The sequence below is a fragment of the Vigna unguiculata genome, chromosome 1 (genome assembly GCF_004118075.2).
Source record: "Vigna unguiculata cultivar IT97K-499-35 chromosome 1, ASM411807v1, whole genome shotgun sequence".
In the NCBI taxonomy this organism is placed as follows: domain Eukaryota; kingdom Viridiplantae; phylum Streptophyta; class Magnoliopsida; order Fabales; family Fabaceae; genus Vigna; species Vigna unguiculata.
This window is the reverse complement of record NC_040279.1, coordinates 36,921,668-36,944,605: the sequence shown is the minus strand read 5'-3', so window position 1 is coordinate 36,944,605 and position 22,938 is coordinate 36,921,668. Positions and strand designations below refer to the sequence as shown.

Below are 22,938 nucleotides of genomic sequence, written 5' to 3'. Positions count from 1 at the left end.
CTCATTCTTAATTTATAATAAAACATAATATATAATTGAATTCGTTAACTTTTTGTTAAATCAAAATAATTATAATACAAAAAAATATAGTTATAAATTTTCGATCCTTCCAAACAATTATCATGATATAAAATATAAATTAAGAAAAAAATTCAACATATTTTCATTCAATATTTTTGCAAATATATATCAAAATATTTTATTGATAATACAAATCAATCTACTATCAACCAACTAACAGGCACAACATCCCAAAATTTTCAACCATACTCCTCATGTAAAATACAATTATTTAAGTCATAACCAAGTGTTAAGATCTTCTTGTACTTCAACTTCTCTTACTAGACAACAAATTATTCTAATTATATTCCAAACTCAATCTTATAATTAAATAATTTTTATAATGCAATAGTTATATAATAAGAATACGTGTAATTTTTATCAAAATAAAATAATATATAATCAAAATGACGAAAAAGATAAGTTTTTTTTTATTAAAAAACATATTATAATTATATAATAAAAAGCTTACAAATTGTATAACTATTTCTTTTTAGTTTGGATAATGAACACTAAAAAGTTGGCTGGTTATAAATTATAATATCTATACAGTTATATAAACAAACATTTTATTTTGGTGTATACATCTTTTTTCTATTTTACTTTTTGAATAACTTTTTTTAAACTGAAATAATGTCTTACAAATTCTATCATTTCGTACTTTTAAATTTATCTGTTTTTCATTTGACCTTTTTTTAAACTTTTTTATTTTTTAAATTAAAATAACTATTTGTAATAACAAATTAAATAAAGTCTATCTACATTAAAATTCAGAAAAAAATTTATTTTTATAATAATAATAATAATAACTTTTTTATTATCATAAAAAAATAACACATATAAAACAAATGTAAAAAATTATAAGAAAATAAATAATTTAATTTAATTTCATCTTTAATCGTTATAAACTACTAATAAAAAAATTATAATTAAAAATTATCTATGAAATGAAAAGAATAACTCTTCTCTATCTGCTTCCAAATAGTTTTGATTTTTTTTTCTCTCACTGTGCGAAAAAATTCCAGTCTTCCCTACCTTCACGAACCATTTGTTTCAAGATAAAACAAGAAGATATAACAAAAGAAAAAAAGAACAGTTTTATATTATTTGTCATAGAAAAATAAAAAGAAAAAAGAAAGAAAGTGGGGAATCTACTAAAAATGAATAGATATTGATATTTGTTTTGTCATTTAGTTGACTTTGAGTAGGAGAACAAGAAATAACACAAAAGTTATGAAACTCTCTTAGACACCACCAATGCACTCCAGTTGGTATGAACCAAGAAACCCAAAATCACACCTCTTATATATAGCGGTTATTTGGACAAATATTTTCTTACTTTTGCTGCATATGAATCTAAATTTTTATATAATTTATAATGTATGATCTTTATAATTTATGAATTAAATGATATTTTTTGAACTATTGGTACCTATATTACTAAGTTTAACTTTATTTAATTTTTTTTATATAAAAAAAACACATTAGCTAGATACCAAACCAAACTTATATTTAATAAAATACAAAACAAACTTCCTTAAAATTTAAAAGAAGTTAAAACATGTTATGAAAAATCTAACTTAATATAGTAATACGAAGAAGAGAATCATATATTTGAATTTTGTTTATTTTATTTTGGTTATAGATTGTTTAATGTTGTTATATAATAAGTAGGGATGATAAAGTGAGTCAGTCTGACCCGTTTTGGCCCGTCTTGCATTTTTGCCTGCAAAGTGTGGGTCGGATTGGTTTATCCCATAGTTTAATATCTGGTTTATCTTTTTGACCCATTTCGTCCCACGGGTTGGCCGACATTTTTTATGAGCAATTTTTTTTTTGTGATGAAAAAAAATAAAAACTTTTTATTTTTTAACAATAATTGATATTCATTTTCTATCAAAATAATTCTAATTAGTTTACCTAATTAAAGACAAAAAACAATAGTAAACATAAACATATTCAAGATACCTTACAAGGTACCTAAAAATGCATAAAAAGATCTTCCATATTCAAGAAATAAAATTATTATTTTATGTAAAATGATTATATATAATAATAATAATAATAAAAGGAATTTTTAGAAACAACGTGATGAATAATATGAAAAATAAAAAATAATATATTTAATTTTGTAAGTGGGTCAACGGGTCAGCCCTCTCCATCCCACTTTTAGCCCACGCGGGTTGTGGACCTATGCAAGCTATCGGGTTGAACATACCAGTCCGTCCCATATTTTCTTATGCAGGTTTGCAAACCAGCCTACCTGGCCCACTCCGAATTGTCATCCTTAATAATAAGCAGTTGCTAAAGAGTTTTATTATATTTCGATAGGTATAGATTATGTTTTTGTCAAACGGTTAAGTTAGATATATTTACAAAATTTAAAACTCACTTAAAAATATGAAATAGAAGAGTTATTTTTTAAGATACAAAATTTAAACGTGATATTAAAATAGTAAAATTTAAACTTAACTTAATATTATAAAAATAATTTAATAAAAAAATGTTTTTACTCGTATTTATATGTATATTACATTTTGATTTTATTTTTATTTATATTAAATTTTAACAAAGACCATCAAACATAAGTTACGGTGTCGCAACAATTATTTAATATATACCTTGATACATTTATTTTAAAAGTAATGTAATAATATATAATATATGAATATTAAAAATAATAAAATATTTTTAAAAATATAATAAAAATATAATTATTATAGAATAAATTTAAATTAAAATCAAAGTTATCGTTATAAAAAATATAAATTATTATTTTATAAATTATATATTTTATTAGATAAAATATTATAAATATCGAACGTGTATGAATACTCTCATACTTTACCCAAATTAATCATAATCAAATCCAAGAAAATCCAATATATTATATATTAACATCATATCGATTTGATGCAAAATGTATCGTAAGTTATTGGATGTGTACAAACCTGTCTAAAGTGATAATGACAGGTATTCTATGGAAGAAATAAAATAAAATAAATTTAATTTAACTCTCTTTTCTAAGTAACAAAACAAATCAAGACAAACAGATCCAAAAGATATTTTCTTCCAAAATAATATTTTAGTTAATTGAACACAGAAAATTCTGAACTGACCTGTTGTGTCTATACCAAAAGAGAGATGACGCTTTTGATTTGTCTGCATCCTTTTATAGTATCACTTTTAAACTATGTTTATAGTCATAACAAATAAATCAATCAATCTCAAAAGAAACAAACTTTCACCGCTCATCACTTTACCTTCAATTGCTGAATGGAAGAAGTGAGAAATGGGCTGCTTTCACAATTTTTGCCTGCATATATATTCAAAAATTTCAATTTTACTTTTTAGATTAGAGTTCTTATTTGTATTTTGAAATATGTAATTTAAAGATTTTATGAATAATTTAAAATATAAATTTTCTATATTTGAATTATATATTTTAAAATATAAAAATAAAAAATATATTTTAATTACACAGTTTAAAATATATTTTCTAATAAAAAATAGAAGTCACATATATTTATAATTCATGTAATTGGATGCGAAATTTTGTTCAAACTTTAATATATTTTAATTTTAAAATTTTAAAAATAAATAAATATAATTATTTTAATTTGTTAAATATTTTTTATATATTTAATTCAAGTTGATATTTTTCAGGTCAAATATCATTTTAGAACACTGCAAGATAAAAGATTAATGTCGTTGAATTAAAATAATTACATCTATTATTTTTTAAAATATTTGAAATCAAAATATATTAAAATTTAAAAATTAAAAATTTTAATTTTGGTTCAATTTTATAAAATAAAAACATATTTATGAAAATAAAAAATAAAAGAAAAAAAAATATTTTCATAATGTGATAATGGTCCAGAGAGAAAGAACCTTAGAAACGAAGAGGTTATTTGGACTCAGATCCTTATCATGGCAACAGATTGGGCCGAAAGGGAAATTGGGTTGGGCCAAAATGTTAATATGCGATTGCGAGTTTGAGCTTATTCTAGAAACTAAATTGGGATTGAGTGCAGGAAGGTACTAGAAGTCCAGAATGTCGTATAAATACCATTTCTTCAAAAGGAGCAGTTGTAACAGCGTTACTCTGGGGTTTCTATCACTCACTCACCAAAGAAGAAACTAGGGTTTTACAAAATAACCTTTCTCTCTTTTTCTTCACTCCAATCCAATACCAAATATGAGGTACAAACTATTAACCTGCATCTTCCTTTGCTATTTATTCCTTCAGAACTGTTATCATGTTTTGTTTATTTTGACATATTATAAAACTATTTTCATCATTGTCTTGGACTTTGCTTTTTCTTCTATAATTGGGGGTTGTTATCGCTCAAATTGTTTGCTCTTGTTTTGTTTGGTGGAGTTCTTATCGACTTGTGATCCTGGAGAATGGAGAGTTTTTCACATTCTTTAGATTCAACGCAAATACTGTTTTAATTAAAATTATAATAAACCTAATCTATAAGGGGCATTTTCAAAATCTAGACGCAATTGAAAAGCAGTTTCTAAAAATTGGTGTAGGCATATTTTGTTGCTCAGATTGTATTTGGTTATTCGGGTACGGGTACGGCGATGGGATTATTAGGTTTTGCTTTGGGATTATTAGGTTTTGCTTTGTCTTGTTTATTCTGAAAAAGATTGCATCTTGGCACTCATTTTTCTATCATTTAATGTCTTGTTCTTCATCGTGTCTCTGTGGACGTTTGGTATCTTGCTTGTGACTTCTAAGTTTTCGTCAAAGTGAGTTGTGATTTGTGATTGATCAATTTTTTGTGAAGTCAGTGATGATAATTTTCAGCAGTTCGATTTTTTCCCGTCTAGCATTTATTGCCTTCTAATGCCACATCTGAACCCTATCTAATTGGTCCTCGTTATTTGTTTATAAATGCACCGTATAATGCAGTCGTCATCCTGAGGTTAAGTGGGCTCAGAGAGTTGACAAGGTCTATATCACGGTGCAATTGGCTGATTCAAAAAATGCTAAAGTGGATCTTACTCCTGAAGGCGTTTTTACCTTCTCTGGCAGTGCTGGCACCGCAGACCATCAGTATGAGCTAAAACTGGAGCTCTTTGAGAAGGTTAATGTAGAGGTGAGAAGGCGGTTCTAATTTGTGCTTTACTGCTATAGCATTGGAGCATCTTCAAGAATGTTTATTTCCACCCAAAATGAACAATAACATGTTTCGATAGCTTTATTCCCCAATATGCAATTTAATGGAAGTTGTAATGCTCATACATCTATTCTGTCATCCTCCACTTAAAAATTTGCGGCTTTGTTTCCTTCTCCATTTTCTTCTTTCAGGAGAGCAAAATTAATGTAGGAGTGCGAAGCATATTCTGTGTAGTGCAGAAGGCAGAAGCTGGATGGTGGAAAAGGTTACTGCGTGGAGAAGGCAAGACTCCACATTATGTGAAAGTAGATTGGGATAAATGGGTGGATGAGGATGAAGAAGATGGCAGTGGTATTCATGGCTTGTACTAAGATATTTAATGTTTTGCAGAGCACAGTGTACTTTTATGCATAATCTAATTAATTCTGCTCATTGTTTGTTATTAGGTGAACCGGACTTGGGAGGAATGGATTTCTCGGTATGCAATGTGTTCATTTGATTATTCTCTTCAAAATATTATCCTGATTATATTATTTAATATCCTCACTATTTTTATGCAGAAATTTGGGGGAATGGGTGCTGATGGAATGGGAGGGATGGATTTCTCTGTACGTAATATGTTCAGTTGATTTTCATTTTTTATTGATGTTATTGTATATGTTTTGATTAATTATGAATGGTGCAGAAATTTGGAGGTGATGCAATGGATGATATTGAAGAGAGTGATGATGAAGGTACGTGTGTGTGCTAATTTGTGATTGACATTTTTCGTTTCTACACGTTACTTGGCCATACATTATAAAGCATGCTTAATTTATTCTGTTACAAGGTAATTTAAGCAAGTTGTGCTGACGTCTGAGTTTTTTGCATGTTTAATTACAGTATTGTGTGTGACTATGTAAATGTTTTTTGGTTAACTGTTAGAGGAAATAGTAACACTTGGAAAAACTGAGTGACAGTTTTTGCAACTTAATGTCTTTAAAGGTAGCTGTAGGTTATGTTAAAAATAATATGATGCTTTTAACGATTTTTGTTTCTTTTTATTATATGGCTTTTGGTGGATATGATGTGCATGATGATTTAGTTGGGTGGCTAATTTTACAGTGCAGCATTCTAGAACTGAAGCAGTGAATTGAAGTTGATCGGGATGTGTCAGTGCTTTGTGATTGAAATGTTCAGTTCTGTGGTAGTTTGTTTGTGTTAAGTTATCTTTGTGTTGGTTCTTAAGTAGCTTATAAATTATGGAACTAAGAAATAAAGCTGAGTAATTAGTTGTGATGGAGATTTCTTTTCAATGAGTTAATGCTCGTGAACTTTTTATGCATGTGCATATAGATTTTTGGACCTTGTTTATTCAATGGTTAATTGACATTGTAACTGAAATATATTTGTTTGCTAACTCTACAGAGCAAGAAGTGTCGAAGCCTGTTGAAGCCGATGCTGGCGAGGCATCAAAGGAGACAAAAGAGGCCGCTCCAAGCACATGATGTCGTTGCTGTTCATAACGCTACCTTAGAAGATGCTTTATGAAAATTCTGGAGTGAAAATTTCTTTCTGTACCATTGATTGGTAGTTGTTTTAAGTATTGAGACATTTATGTCTCACCCGTCGTGGCTAAACATTTAGCAAGTATTATTTATCAGAAAAATGCTCCTAGTTGACTTAGGATATTGTATAATTGAGATTTATTTTCATGCATGAATGGCGTATCGGGATTTGCATAATTTTATGTTCGTTTTTTGAATGTGTGGATGTTGATTCCGGCGTGACTGCCAATTTGCTTTCGTACCAAATTATCATTATAAATTATAATATATTGGACTTGTATTTGATAATATCTTAATAAAACTTTGATTTCTAAAACGTTGGCGGCAAGACGATTCGGTTTTAAAATATAGTATGCTCTTCAATTGAAGTGATGGAACTCAATGGACTGATTTAGTCCTTGTTTGGTTACACGGAGGCACTCGTGTTAAAATCATAGATTGTTTGGTTGTTTTTTAAAATAGATTTCGAGATGTCAAATTTAGTTAGGAGAGGAATCATCCATTCTAGTTTATGTCTATCAATTTGGGGAGATTTTTTTTATCTCCTCATGGTTGGTTCTGTTGATATTCTCAAGTGTGAGGTTTTCTTTATTGTATTTGGTTATGTTCTAACTGTGATTTTTTTTCTCCTCTAATTTCTTTTCTTAGTTTTAGTTTCTTTAATTTTTACTAATTTAATTTGTTGAAGATTTAACTTCCCGAAAATTTTCTTTAGGAATAAAACGTGTTACATATGAAAAAAGTTTTGATGAAAATTTTAAAGAGGAAGGTTTCCTATGTTGTAAGAAAATTTAGATGGAACTCATTTACAATTTGGTCGATATGAAAATGAAAACATCATCTTTGATCTAGATGATTAATCTTGTTATAAAACCATCATAATATATTTTTATTCTGTTTTTTGTTCGTTAACTATGCAATTTTGCATTTAATATATTTTAGGTGTTTTTTTTTTTTGTTAATATGATATACTCGAATAACTACTAATATCTTCAATCCAACGTAATTAGTAAAGCAATTGTATATGCTCAAATGCATTATTTATATTGAAGTTTTATATGAAGTTAATTATGTGTTTTTTTATTTTGTTGATTTAGTAATCACTTGAAAAGTTATTTTTTACAGCAACTTTAAAAGTGAAAATAATAATGTTTTTATGAGAATGATATATAAGTATAAATTATGAAAATGATATATAAGTATAAATGCCTTTTTAATAATTATATACCCAAAATCAGTTTTAAAAACAAGTTTCTAAACAATATTTAATATGAAAATCACCTTTATATTTTATGTCATTCAAATAAAAATTACTTTACTTTTTTTTAAATCACTTTCATTTAAAATTAATTTTACAAATTTACATCAATAATTCTAGTTAGTAACTAAATAGTCTTTTCAAATTATGTATATATCGGATCTATAATCGTAATCAAATTAAAGTATCGGGATTAAAATAATATCACAAAAAGGAAAAAAAAATCCTATATAATATATAATTTAGAAATATGAACGATTATTTTTAATAATTTTTGACTAAATTATTTACTTCAAAAGAACAAATAAATTAGGTGGTGTTCAACCCTAAACCCAGGCCTTTATGAAGAACGCAATATTGTTGATGTACCTCTGCAACTCTGGCGCCCAACTTAAATGGAGAGCAGCGCGGCCATGGATGTTGAGGAGCAACCTTCACCCAAGTCCAACAACGTAAAACGTTTTGGCCTTAAAAACTCTATTCAAACCAACTTCGGCGATGACTATGTTTTTCAAATTGTCCCAAAGTACGTACCTTTTTTTTTTTCTTCCCCGTTTAAGCTCGGTGAATTCATGCTCAAACTGGATGGAAAATAGTAAAGTTTCCTTCTTAATTCTCAGAAGTGACTTGGGTTCCAATTTTTTTGTTAATTAAAGGGATGATTGGAGTGCAATGGCGGTTTCACTGTCAACAAACGCAGTGAAACTATATTCACCTATGGCGGGTCAATATTTCGGAGAGTGCAAGGGTCACACCGCAACCATCAACCAGATTTTATTTTCGGGTCCTTCACATCACCAAGTTTTGTCTTCGTGTTCTTCTGATGGCACTATTAGAGCTTGGGACACACGCACATTTCAGCAGGTAGATTTTTTTTGTTCCTTTTCTCTTCTTTTATTTTAATTTTTTTATGTGTACAAGTAATGTGATGCTGGAGTGTGCTGGACTGAAATGTCAAATTGTAGGTTTCTTGCATCAATGCGGGTTCTTCGCAGGAAGTTTTCAGCTTCTGTCTTGGAGGAACTAGTGGGAATTTAGTTGCCGCCGGGTGTAAATCGCAGGTTTGCTTTTGATTGTGAATTTTCTGTGATACATGATTTAAACTAGTGTGTTTTTTTCTGTGTTCTAAAGTTTGAGTTTTCTCAGATACTGTTCTGGGATTGGAGAAATATGAAGCAAATTGCATGCCTGGAAGAGTCTCATGTAGATGATGTCACTCAGGTTTGTGCTGTTCAAATTGCTTGAATTACAAGTGTCAAAAATTTATATTTTAATCGGAAACTTGACATAATGGAATTAACTGAAAATTATAATCCTGTGGAAAGAAAGATGTTTTGCTTGGTGATATGCCCTCCCTGAAAAATTTGTTGTGAGAAAGAGAAACGCAACAATTAATTCAATTATTCTAATTCCAATATCTTATAAAAAGAGTAGGGTAATTAAGAATAGCAGCCAAGAAACTTCAAATATTTCTCTATAGGAAAAACTTGAAATCTTTCTAGATTTGAAGAAATTATTGGTGAATGGTCCTTTGTAGATTTATGAAACAGTGTACTTGATTCCTCATTTGCTGGGTTAGACATTGTTAGTCAGGCTAGGTGGAGTTTTTATTTTCATGCAGTAGCCATTTTTATTAGTTCAGCTCGCTTTATGCATTACTTGATTGATTCAGTACAAAATTACTATAAAAGTAAGTAGAAGAATTGGATCTTGCTTCTTAATTTGGTCTTCAGAAGGCTTTCCATGAATAGAAGTCTTCTTGTGAGATGGAATTTATATTGGTAAGATGTAGGCTTCAGATATTTTATATCTTGATGGCTTCTGTTAGTTTCAGCTTGTTATAGAATGAAGCAAGGAAAATAATTGTTATGCAGAACGTTTTTCTCGCAAGATGAAGACAGTACCAATTATTTTCGTTACAAAAAATAAAGCTCTAGCAAGTGCTATGCTAACTTTTATTCTTTTGATAAATAAGATGAAATTGATGTTTTAATGATTCAATTCAGTGTGATACATGGATTTATGCCAGGTTCATTTTGTCCCCAACGAACAAGGAAAGCTTATTTCTGCTTCAGTAGATGGGTTGATCTGCACATTTGATACCACTGGAGATATCAATGATGATGATCATCTAGAATCAGTAAGTCTAGGTTTCAATTCAATTTCCCCAGTTGTTAATTCTTGTAAAGCATTTTGGATTGGATTGTATTTAGGTTTCCTTTCTGCTATTTGGTATTCTATTTCAAGAGAATACCTTTTCCAACTTGTATAGATTGAGCAGACCTACATTTTTTATTTTCTTTTCTTGCAACTTATTTTTCTCTTTTCTGCAAAATTTCTTATCATCCCGCCCTTTAACTGAGTTTTTCCTTATATATGTATCCAGAATTCCAGATAAATACATATATGTTTGTCTTTGTCTTATCCATCTATCCAGATATATATTTAGCAAGAAGTTTTTGAGTCTTTGTATGTTTGAGCTACAATAAGTTTCTTACACAAAATTATAATTTTTTTGTACAACAATGTAGGTGATTAATATGGGGACTTCAATTGCAAAGGTGGGGATTTTTGGAGAGAGTTACCAGAAGCTTTGGTGTTTAACACATATTGAAACCCTAGGGTACAGTGAATCTCCATTACTTGTGTTTTTCTTAAGAAAATCCTATCAGTTATTCATTGCTTACCAATGCTCTATTTCTGCCTGATATGGTTGTATTCTGCACTTTCAATTTTGTTACTGTTACTGAAGAAAGGTAAGTTCATACACAGAATGAGCAATTGTCACAATCACAGAGCAGTAGTGTGCGTTTGGATAGTACTTACAGTGTTTATGCTAATAATTATATTCGTATGCTCATAATGTGTTATATGAATTTTACTTTCCTCATTTAAAAAAGTTTAATTCTAATATTTCTTTCTTCTGTTGCCTAGTATCTGGAACTGGAAAGATGGTACAAATGAAGGAAACTTCTCAGATGCACGTTCTTTAGCTTCTGAAAGTTGGAATTTGGATCATGTGAGTTCCTCCCATACTTGTATAGGAATATGATGGATGAAAACTGAAGTCTTTATATCAAAATAAAAATGTGATGTGATGTACAAGTATCGTGTATGCATATGATAATATATCATTACTTCACATAGATAGAAACGAAGAAAAGAAAGAAGGGTAGGGCTGGGAACTATTACATATTTGAAAGTGTTATAACTCTCTTAAAGGTCATCATCCTCCCTCACACTTTTCGTTGCCTGCCTTTGCTTCTGCCACTTTTGAGCTATGTGAAGTCTTTTTAATTGAAATGACATCCCTGCTTTTAGGAAAATTTCTGGAGAAGCAAAAGTTTGTGTGTATGTATTTGCATGTCTCTAAATTTCTTGCTGAAGTTAAGGATGCATTACATTAGCTGAGCTGGCTGAATAAATGATCTTCCAAGTTTAAAGTAAAACTTTTATATTGCTCAACATACACATGGTCGGAGATTCAATGTTGACTAGAGATAAAATGAATGTATAATATATAAGCAGTTGCAAACCTTGTCTTATGACCTGGTTTTGTAGGTTTAAAGATGGTATCAAAGTTCACTTTTGGCACGGCTTAAAGTTCATTTTTTAAGATGGTATCAGAGTTATCCAAAGTCTAGTCTAGTAAGATTTGTTATTTGTTAGGTCTATCATGTCAATGTCACTACTATAAGACCGTTATTGGACTATTCATTTTAATATTTAATCCCTCTGAAGATTTATATGTCTCAGCGTGAGATTTTACATTGACTAGAAATAAAACAAATTTAGAATATATATATATATATATATATATATATATATATATATATATATATAAGTGAGTACAAATCTTACATTATAAGTCGATTTTGTAGGGTTGAATTAGGTTTAAAGTTTATTTTTTAAAACAAATTTTACATTATGTCAAATAATCCTTAGCCCACAAATTATACTTTCCTTGGCAGGTTGACTATTTCATCGATTGCCACTATTACAGAGAATCTGAAAAACTATGGGTGATTGGTGGCACTAATGCTGGTACTATGGGTTACTTTCCTGTAAATTACAAAGGAGTGGCAACAATTGGAGGTGCAGAAGCAATTCTTGAAGGTGGTCACACAAGTGTTATTAGGAGTGTTTTACCAATGTCAAAAGTTCATTCTAACAGTCCTAGCCATGGCATTTTTGGATGGACTGGTGGGGAAGATGGTAGGCTATGTTGTTGGCTCTCTGATGATTCCTCCGAATCAAATCGATCTTGGATTTCAAGCACATTGATTATGAGGCCAGAAAAAACTCGCAAGAAAAATCGCCATCAACCCTACTAGCAAACAACATTCCATTAACTCTAAATAGTTCGATACTGATGAAGGAGCAATTTTTGTTTTATTCGCCACCAGTTACTTCTATTTGTTGAAAAGCGTTGGATTTTGATAAAAACTATGTATTTGTTGTCAGATATGTCCTCAACTGCATGTAATATTTGTACGTTGCCCTTTTTGTTTTTCCAAAATGCACAAATCACTTTATCCATTTTGTAATCTTGTATCTGTATGGAGTATTATTATTTGATGTTTTTAAAGTTGTTGTTTACTAGATTGCTTTGACCATATTTATTTATTTAGGCATGCAACGACCTCACCAAATTATTATCCTGAGTTGTGTACACAAATGACGTTCACAAACCTTCATAAATTCAAAATAATTCTTGAATAAAATTACGTAAACATTCTGTAAACTCAATTCAACAATATACCTTTCAAAAATCAAAATATTCGAATAAAATTTTCAAACAAAAATTCCGACACAGATTGCAAATTAAATTCTCATTTTTTAATATCAAATTTTAATTTATAACATACTTTTGATGCACACTACTCTTTACAAACTTATAATCTGAACAAAGACAATGTAATCAATCATACAAATGTTTCCCATTGGAAACATTGGCACGCGATCCCTGTAGCAACGGAATTAGCAGTTTTATTTTTTTTCAAAATGCAGAGATGCTGAACAACAGTTATGAGAAACTCGTCAAAATCTAATTCCAGTTGACTCATATAGATAAAAAAAAAAAAGAGGAATATTCTAATGCTCCAAATAGTAATAATAGTGATTAGGTAGCAAATATTGGCATGAGGAATAATCATTTCGCCATTTACTAAAACATGAGTTCAAGTGAAGACCCCAAAAGTTTTATGTACAATTCTCTTAGTAACATCTCCAAATATACCAAACTCTATTCAACACATTGCTCCATCATTACTCTTGACATTTTTTGATTATAAACACAAGAAAAACATTGGAAGCTAAAATCCAAGAATGCACAAGGAAACACGGGCAGTGAAGTTGCAACCGATACACATTAAAGACGAGCACAAATGCCCTCTGAAAGTAGTCAACTGGTCCATCTGAAGTAGTTTACGCCACCAGTAAAAATCAGCCTCTACCTCGCCCTGTATGCACCAAAAGAAATATACATTGGACAATATTTGATTATGATGATCACAAATCAACACTAATAATTTAAGACTACTAAAGTTACTGCTGGGACCAAATTAACATTTATTAATTAGTGGTATCAAACCACTAAAAAATATGAAGGTACCAATTTCATTGCAGATCAATTTTGGAGTTACCAAAACCTTACTTAACCCAATAACAACACTTTTACACTTCAGAATTTTCATGCTTCATCTAGTTTAGGTGAAAATGAAGAAAAAATAGTATGAAACTCTTTAAATCCTGGCATGGTGAAGTATAGGACAAAATCTACAAATGATTGAAGAAAGGGTGATACGTGCAAAGAGGACTGTGATTTACCTCTGTTTCCACCAGGCTTTCCGCTAGGGCCAGCCTTGCCTCGACCTCCTCCAGCTCCCTTGGTACTACCATCATCAAAACCACGCCCAATTCCTTTTGGTTGGCGTCCACCGGCACCTTCTTCTCTGCCTCTTCCCCTCCCACGCCCCACACCAGGTGGTTTACGATCTGAAAAAGAAGATATTAATCAGAGAATGTCTAGATTTTTCAATAACCAGAAGGCAGTATCAGACGCAGGTATACACAGATAAATTTTATCTAACGGACAAAATTGGGTGTTAACATATTTCTAATTCAAAGGACCTACTAACGATTGAGGAACCTAAATTCTCATGGCCCTACACTATCTATTTACTGAAACTGTCGGTATAAGGTTTGAGGGTCCTCATCATGTCCACTTCAACACAATTTTCAAACTCACATCCACAATTTAATTCTACTTAAACTCACCCACCAACTAGATGCCAAAACAATGCTTACCTGCTCGGGTCTTGGTTTCTTCTTGAACTTTGTCAATAACCTAAAGTAATAACAAAAAATAAAATTTAGAAGAATATATGTATATATCATCACTAAAAAAACTCTTAATTCTATTCACTGAAACGGGCCAAATGCACAATTCTCCCACCACTGCAAGGTTAAAGAGGGATTGAGATGAGTGCAGCTTTTGTCTACAGTCAAAGTTTCAAACTCAGTATTCAGCAATTTGGAACCTTCATCAGCAGGTTCATATTTTATTTCGATGAATCAGAGATAAAACATTTAAAATCTGAACCATCCTATTGTCATCAAACAGTTATAACCAAAATGACTGAGTGAATGAATGCAGATTTGACTGCAATTATTTCAGTTAGCTTAAGCACGCAAGGATCAGGCTTTTTTCTATGACCACCAGATCACAAGGTAACAACTCTACCGTTGTCAAAGCTTCATCTTCTTCTCAACCCATTTTCCAAAAGTTTTTTTTTCACAATTGGACTGTTCGGGATAGCAGGTCTCGGTCTTAAGGTGAGTAGTTGGTTATATTCAAGTCTCAATACCTAGTGAGGCTCATTTAGAATAAGAAACCCTAGTTTTTGTTTCATCTACTTGGTGAGATCCATTATCCCACTACCCCTAATAATAGGGTGGATAATAATTGTTCCCAAGTCTATAAATATGAACACTAAAGGAGGATAACATACATTGAATGTTTCTAGCTTAAGCATCTCCTTAGCTTTTGCTGGAATAATAATAAAGAAAATCTCTGCTACACACCTCATCAGGAACTCGAAGGTACTTTATTGTATTGCCTCGTATGTAGCATTCAGGCATCCTCCAAAATCTATCTCCATCCTACATTGCCAGTTTCAATGAAAATCTATGAACAAACATTTCCACCTAAGTCAAATTACAAGGGATCGACAAAAACAAAATTACTTTAGACGTGCAAATGACTTCTCGGAGATGGATGTTCATCCATGTATCGCAATTAACCAAATGGCCGTTATAAGTCTCTCCATTTTTCAGTTCCACCAACTGTTACACAGTCATAACATCAACATCAACATCATCAAAATAATAGAAATCAAACCAAAACATAATAATCATTATAATGAGGAATCACTTGGTATAAAAAAAAACGGAACATAATGAACAAGTGAGTTACCATTGGGTGGCCTTGGGCAGTTTTGAGAAGGGAGAGAGGAAGCTGCAAGGAGTTTACACAAAATGGGGGGTAAAAAGGTCAAATCATGTACAGTATAATGTAAGGTTAAATAACAGTAACGGTAACCCTAGAGCTTAAAATTATACGACGAGTTGGAGGGAGTTCAATCCTAGTCAAGTTTGTTTACGATTTAAAATGTTAAAGTTAGCGCTTTCAAAGAAATGGGTTGGAGAAAGTGAGGTGCTTACCATGTCGTTGATAAGAACTGCGGTGGATGATTGAAACTGTGCGTTCGAAGAAAAACGAGGGCGGAAGAGAAGAGAGAAGGGAAGGAACACACTCTCTCTCTACAAAACGTGTTCAATCTTTTTCCCAAAATTGGGGAAGATTTATGAAAGTAGATTTGGGTACAAAATAATACTGGCAATTTTTTATTTTAAGTTTATTACTTAATCTATAACTATATATAAAGGAGATTATTTTTTTGTCCACATTTCATAATTCCAATTTTACCCTTTACAATTTAATTATTTATTAAATTTTTAAAAATTAACGATTAATTTTACAAGTTTTTATAAAACTATTTACTTATCTGCTTCTTCTCTTTTCTCTTACTATTCATTAACAATTATTTTTCTCATATTTTCTCCATACATTTCACTTTAATTTTTATAAATATATTTTTATTATGTTCATTATAACATTACAATATCATCAATTATAAATATAATTCAAAAAATACGTTCACACAGACGCGATAGTGCCTGTATTTACCCTAGTTTTTATAACTAAGTTATTTTGATTAGAAAATATTATATATTTAATACGAATTTATTCAATGCATATTTAATTTACCTATTATTAAATATATAAGATGAAAAATAATCCTGTGCGTATCAATATTGGGCATATGATATACCTTTTTCTAAAGATTATTTTTTCAAATTTTGAATATGTACTAAAATAAATAATTTTATTTTAAGAAAACATAATTAAGAATTTAACTTTAATACATGACCATTTTCAATATTTTTAATAGAATCAACCATTTAAAAATTACTATATATGTACAATTATAAAATTAAAAATACTAATTTCATGATAACCTCTAATCGGACAACAATAAAAAAATCTTCATAGAAATTCACCGTTTTATTCGTTACTCTGAGAATATTAAGCAACTTAGGAACTCTAGTGCGTAAGAAGTATCATTCAAAATAGGGTTAAGTATGTTTTTAGTCCCTGAACTTTGATCCAAAATTGGAATTGTTTACGCCGTTTGACACATTCTTAACTCAATATTTACTGAGAAATGTATTCAAAACCTAAAAAAAAGTTAACAAAATTGGGTTAAAAGGACTATATTCATTCATTTTTAAAGTTTAGGGACCAAAATTTATCAAAGTTTCGACCAAGAATGAATTCCAATTTTGGATCAAAGTTCAGGGACTAAAAACATACTTAATCCTTCAAAATATTTAAACTAACAAACATTTATCAGGACTGCGGTTTTGTCCAAATCACACGACTAGCATTTTCTTTGATATATTAAAATGTTTAGTCTTTCTTCAAAAGTAAATATTTAGTTAATATTTATTTTTAAAATTGCCACATTTACTTGTGTTTCATGTTTCGTAACAAATAGTCCCTGAACTTTACTCGTCTCACATCTGTGTTCTGATAAATCATTGTACGATCTAGAAATACATACCGAACATTTATTAACTTTTAAAAAAAATAAAAAATAAAGCAACCTAAGAACTCCATTGACACGTAATGATCACAAATCACACATAACTTCTTCTATTAAGCAGTTCAGAGTGCCAATTAAGAGTCTGTTTAAGCATTTGAATAGACCGTAAGCAATAGTATAAACAGTTTTCTCTTTCAATATTTGCCATCTTTTTTCTGCTGTTTCATTTACCGATAATAAATCAACATACAATGTCACCATACAACTGAACCAAGAAATGTAGGTAACCTCTTTGAAAACTGAATTTCCAAGCATAGTTACCAGGAATAGAAGTTCCTACATTAAAGAATAATTCCCTATTTCCCTTTCGTCATCCCGTAATTCATACAGTAAGTTGAAAGAATGAAACATAAAGAAAGGTCAGCTGAAGCTGTGACCTTTAAATAGAATAGGACCCATATTAATACGTATGAAAGATCTGAAAAATCACTGCACTAAGCAACATATAAAACCTAAAGCTTCTTCTTAATAGAAATAGTCCAAAGAAGATCTGAATCAGACTGTACTGTAACAATTTCTCCTTTTACAATGTTCGATGTGCTTATTAAACCTCCAAATCTCATTGCCGTCTCCTCTGAGATAAACAAATTAAAAAGTTCATCATCAGATAACATTTATAAACAATATCAGAATTGGGTGATTGAAAAAGGAAATGGAAGTTGAAAATTTTTATTATAAGAAACATTGATGCCTCCATCAGACTAAAGCATCGTATTCACTCCGTTACCATCCTACTCAAGCAGTAGCTCAGGAAGTACAGTTTCATTACAGACTAACATATTTACAGTAATCACCTAACATTATTATTAAAGAACTAAACGCATTACTTACCGAGGTCCCATTTGAGTCCTGTGGTTGTAGAGCTTCCAGACGGCGTACCAATTGGAATAAGTCCACAATGGGGACCCTCAACAGAAGATTGAATAAAGATTTTATGATACCGATTCTTTGGAAGAAGATTAATGAGACAATCATCAGATAGAAGGATAATCCGTGTGTTGGGAAATCGACACAGAACATTAATATTGCCAATCTCATGGTCGAATCTCCCACCAAGTGCTCCAGCAACAAGAATGCATTGCTGCAATTGCCAAGTTGAGTGAATTTCAGAAGTACAACTAAATACTCATAGCATGATAACAATTCCTTACAGCCAAAATGGAATTAGAGCAGACATGGCCAAGACTTGTTCATTTCAGTTATTCTAAAATTATCTTAGTCCATGAGTTCAATCCCCAGAGCGGCTGGGACCTCTCTCCAAACGAAAATCAGAAAATAGATAATACAACCAAGTATTCAACTCACCTCTGATCCATCAATCTTTGGGGCGAGGTCACGTATGTATGTGACACATTTGTGTAAATCTGTGGTGTCCTGATCATGGGACTCATCAATTATCTTAGTTCCCTGCAGGAAGAAAACTAGCATAAGACCCTTGACATGATTTATACAAGATGTACATATAGCAGTAACATAGGAATAAAAAATGGTACTTCGGTGTGAATAATAAAGTTGCCTTTTCAATTCATTTTCTCTTAGCTTGCACAAGTGCAAGCTTAGTCACAAGAAAAAAAAATTTGGTCCTCGAAGTACCATTTTAACATCCTCCCGTTAGTCGTGCTGTTAATGAAACTATTTTGAAGTCCTTTAAGTGCTGCTAGATTGGACTGTTTAAAACATGTGTAGAACTTGCCCCTTTGTTTCAGACGTGTATCTATTTGATCCCTCTTCTTCAAAAAAACATAAATTTTATCCTTTAGAATTAGAAGCAACATATAACATTAGTGTCCTTAACTTGTAACATTTTGTCTGATGAGAACAAGAAATTGTTTGACTTAGGAATTTATTCTGCATATAACAAGTACATCCATGCTCTCTATAGTTTATTTTCCTATTATCAGTTATTTAACACGAGATACATATCAGTAAATCTCTTGAAACTCAATTGATTCCAGTAATTGTTAAAATGCAAATTTTAGTTGTCGAAGGTCACAATTCGGACTATTGAAAACAAAATAACTGTGTACGACAAAGGGAAGACCCTTGAAATATTGTAGAAAGTAAAGTGAACATGAAAGGTTGATTCTTCAGCAAAATAGTCTATTGTCATTATGATAAATTTTTAACTCTACTTTTATGCGAAATTTTACTCTCACTATACCAGACATTGTCTGCGTTCTGTGATTGGAATTTGAGATGGTAAATTTGGGACTAAGAATTATTGTAACGATTATTTATTCACGTTTAAAACCGTCCAGTCTTATAATTAAGGGACTACGAAACAGTTTCATTACCAGAGTGAACAACAGGATAAATGTCACATAACTTTGGGGACCACTTATTACTTTTTTAATACTTTAAGGACTAAGTAAGAGATAAAATAATAATTCGAGGACCAAATTGATGGCTTACTGCACAAAAAACCATAACCATGTATATTACATGGTAGAGAGGGAAATACCAGTTTTGCATAGAAGTCAAGTACTTCTTTCCGTATTGAATCCATATCTCCTTTAATTGCATCAGGCTTGTACCTGAAACAAACCTAACAAGTTAGTCAAAAGGAAATCTGCAAACATATACCGAAGATGCCAAAACATGCTACCAGAAATTAACAATAGCAAAACACTGACAATAGTACTGAAAACAATAAATGTGACACCGTTTGCAGTCTAACAAAGTCCTCCAACAATTATACTGCATAGACTAGAAATGGAAATGTAGATCGTTTGGAGAGCTTACACCATGACATCAATCCTAGATGCAAAGTGTACAAAGAAGCATTCTATAAGAAAAGTTAGATCATTGGCTACCACTCAGAAGAAGGATGACTTCTCACAAATACCCCATAATAACTCCACCCAGATACCCAGATACGTATAAGTGAAAAGAAAAATAAGGAAATATATCATCTCTAATAAGGTAACATCAAATGCGGTACATGAGAATTCCACGACAAGAAGAAACAAACAAGGCACTGGAAAGCACTATCTGTCACCCAGGACCAGAGGTAAGTAAGAGTGACATAACATTGTTTCTATGGAGCAGATTCGTCATGATCAATCATAATGATGGGAACATGGACTGATTTCTTTAGTACAACAATGGAAAAAAAGGATTAACAGAATCTAATTGATGTAGCCTGCAGGAACTCAAAATCCTATTTGGCTATTTCCTTTTCTGATCCACTTAGCCTCACTCAAAGCCACTAAGAACTTTAAGAAGCCCAGCCCCACCACAAATACGTAAAATAGAAGTAAAGAAAAAATCACAGCAGCTTGAAACTCTCAAGAAAGACATCGAACTCAAAAATCACAAACGTTAGAAAATTCCCATCATGTAAAAGAAGAAAAAAAAACGTCATTTCCTAACAAGAACCAGCCTTTTGTGAATTTGTAAGGACCACTGAATGAGAGAACTCAAAAGTGATGATAGGAAAGTCAGAACTTTTCATTCAGCAACCCAATTGCGAGACACACGACAACCACAAGCACAAAGTCACGCAAACGGAACTAAGCTAAAGAGAGAAACAAAACCTCAGGAAAAGAAAAAAAAAATCAAAATTTAAAATTTAAATGAAAAATAGGAACCTGGAGCGAACATGGGAAGGTTGTTGATGCGGGAAGAAAAGAGGCATTTCATCATACACCCTATTGGCACCTCCATCGGCGCAAACTCGCACATGAGCTGCACCCATAAATGCATGAATGAACAATCAACAATCAACACATTAAAGAAAGAAAAAGAACGGATGAAAGGGTGCAGGGAGAATACCGTGGTCCCAGAGCAGAGGAGCAAATTTCGGAAGACTCTGATTGAGAATAACGAGAGCGTAGTTGAGAGAAAGAGAACACGCGGCGTTGGGGTTCTCCGGCGAAAGAAGAAAACTCGAACAATGACACATCAAATCCATATTTTTTTTTCACAAGATGCTTCTTTTGGGAGGCGAGATATCTGTTATGCTCCCAAACTTTCCCTGACGCTATATTCCACACTTTAGTATTCTATTTTTTGTTCCAACAACGACGGTGATAATATTATATTAATGCACTTGCTTCTTCTCCCTTTTTTCAATCATTCGCTGCTTTCTGTTCCCATTCAATGTGCTTGCTTGGATCTGATAAAATAAAATCCCAACTGCAACCAAATTCTAATAAACCTCCTCTGCCATATACGCGCGATGAAATTACAGTTACAACCCCAACGATTGGATTTGATTCAATTCAATTTTGGTGTGCAGTGGAAGACGTGGGAACGCGAATACCATACGCGCAACAAGTTCCAGTTTTGTACCACATGCCAATTTTCACCCCTTCATAGTTCCACGTCTTTTCAGTCAAATTTATCAGTTCATATTTTCGGTAATTATTCTGTCAAATTATTTACCTTTTTTATACACATTCTTTCAAAAATTCACCTTAATATCTTGCCCAATCAGTTGCAGATATTTTCTTTTTAACTTTTTTTCCTTTTGTTTAAGACTTAAATATATATTTGCTCTTTGTAATTATTCCGATTACAAAAAATAAAACTATACCGATATTTTTTTATGCACCACCGCTATTTAATAGGTAAAAATTTATTATTATCTTATAAAATTAAAATCAGTTATTTGTTACAAGAAATAAAGTTCAACAACTCAATCAATATTCAAAGTTCATATGGCGAATATTCTTACAAGCATACACTTAAACTCCATTACTCTCTTAATTCGTACTTTAATATGCACTTTTATTGACGTGGTCGACTTGTACTAAAAGAGATCGATACATCACTGATCTTTATAATTGAATGAAAAATGTTAAAATTTAGTTTAGGTTTTAGTTTTTAAAATTGTTATTTTTAAGATATTATAAATCAATTCATTTTCTATAATAAGTTTATTGAAATTAAATAAGATTTTCTCTTGTGGAAAATTCTGCGTAAAAATTCAAGCAAGTCAATTTTTAAAAAGCTATTTTATGGAGGCCGCCTTTTTATTTACGTTGACCCTCATTTGTTCAAAAAAAAAAAAAAGAAAAGTGTTATTTTCATCTAAATGATTTTTTATGTGCACAGCATCTAGATTCTTCAGTCCAATGGTAAAAAAAAAAGATAACGTAATTTCTACGAAATTCTAAAAAAGGGAGAATAAAGACAAAACCTTTCTGTAAATTAATAGTAGAGTATTGTGTTAGATTCGAGAATAATAGGTTGGGCAATAAATAAATGTTAACACACAAGCATTTCTTTTGCTTGATTTTGAAGATACCATTATTCTTCTCCATCATCGTGGTCATTTCACTGAAAGAGTTTCTGTGATAGGATGAAAAAACAATATATATATATATATATATATATATATATATATATATATATATATATATATATATATATATATATATATATATTTAAAAAACAAGATGCATGTATTCATAATTGTTTTTATCGTACTTAAAATTAAAATTATGGTTACAACACTAAAAGTTCATAAAATCATAAATCTTAGGTAGAGATAACATCAGACAAGAATAATGGAACAGTTTTAATATTTCACCTCCTTTCCTGGAAAGTAAAAATTTATTATCATCTTAGTATAGATTTTCTTTTCCATTCACATATGTATATTCTCGCACCTGTTTTTCTAATTTTTAATATTAATTATTAATTTTTTATAAATAATTAAAGGTAGATAAAATAAATAATTATTAAATATTTAATATTAAAATACT

General features: G+C 30.8%; 4 protein-coding genes across 6 annotated transcripts; 2 read left to right on the top strand and 2 right to left on the bottom strand.

The window, feature by feature from the left end:
- The first annotated feature begins 4,086 nt into the window (after window positions 1-4,086).
- On the top strand, window positions 4,087-6,936 carry LOC114163527 (uncharacterized protein OsI_027940). 2 transcript variants are annotated; one of them, XM_028047834.1, is made up of 7 exons: window positions 4,087-4,266; window positions 4,985-5,171; window positions 5,384-5,543; window positions 5,639-5,670; window positions 5,753-5,800; window positions 5,878-5,926; window positions 6,600-6,936. In XM_028047834.1, the coding sequence occupies exons 1-7, from the start codon at window positions 4,262-4,264 to the stop codon at window positions 6,677-6,679; spliced, it is 561 nt and encodes a 186-aa protein (XP_027903635.1). In that variant the 5' UTR covers window positions 4,087-4,261; the 3' UTR covers window positions 6,680-6,936. The 2 variants fall into 2 exon arrangements, with proteins under 2 accessions (XP_027903635.1, XP_027903638.1); XM_028047837.1 differs by lacking the exon at window positions 5,753-5,800.
- A 1,388-nt stretch (window positions 6,937-8,324) lies between these two features.
- On the top strand, window positions 8,325-12,599 carry LOC114173475 (WD repeat-containing protein GTS1). The gene is made up of 8 exons (XM_028057914.1): window positions 8,325-8,523; window positions 8,654-8,861; window positions 8,963-9,058; window positions 9,144-9,218; window positions 10,027-10,137; window positions 10,529-10,620; window positions 10,932-11,016; window positions 11,969-12,599. Exons 1-8 carry the CDS (start codon window positions 8,393-8,395, stop codon window positions 12,329-12,331), a joined length of 1,161 nt encoding a protein of 386 aa, XP_027913715.1. The 5' UTR covers window positions 8,325-8,392; the 3' UTR covers window positions 12,332-12,599.
- A 534-nt stretch (window positions 12,600-13,133) lies between these two features.
- LOC114176619 (probable U6 snRNA-associated Sm-like protein LSm4) lies at window positions 13,134-15,887 on the bottom strand. 2 transcript variants are annotated; one of them, XM_028061725.1, is made up of 7 exons: window positions 15,723-15,887; window positions 15,475-15,516; window positions 15,246-15,344; window positions 15,084-15,161; window positions 14,307-14,346; window positions 13,827-13,994; window positions 13,134-13,459 (listed from the first exon to the last, which is right to left on the bottom strand). In XM_028061725.1, the coding sequence occupies exons 1-7, from the start codon at window positions 15,723-15,725 to the stop codon at window positions 13,443-13,445; spliced, it is 447 nt and encodes a 148-aa protein (XP_027917526.1). In that variant the 5' UTR covers window positions 15,726-15,887; the 3' UTR covers window positions 13,134-13,442. The 2 variants fall into 2 exon arrangements, with proteins under 2 accessions (XP_027917526.1, XP_027917517.1); XM_028061716.1 differs by lacking the exon at window positions 14,307-14,346.
- Window positions 15,888-17,352: 1,465 nt separating this feature from the next.
- On the bottom strand, window positions 17,353-21,479 carry LOC114186282 (thiamine pyrophosphokinase 2). The gene is made up of 6 exons (XM_028074343.1): window positions 21,002-21,479; window positions 20,818-20,914; window positions 19,689-19,761; window positions 18,533-18,634; window positions 18,059-18,308; window positions 17,353-17,801 (listed from the first exon to the last, which is right to left on the bottom strand). The coding sequence occupies exons 1-6, from the start codon at window positions 21,138-21,140 to the stop codon at window positions 17,680-17,682; spliced, it is 783 nt and encodes a 260-aa protein (XP_027930144.1). The 5' UTR covers window positions 21,141-21,479; the 3' UTR covers window positions 17,353-17,679.
- Between the last annotated feature and the right edge of the window lie 1,459 nt (window positions 21,480-22,938).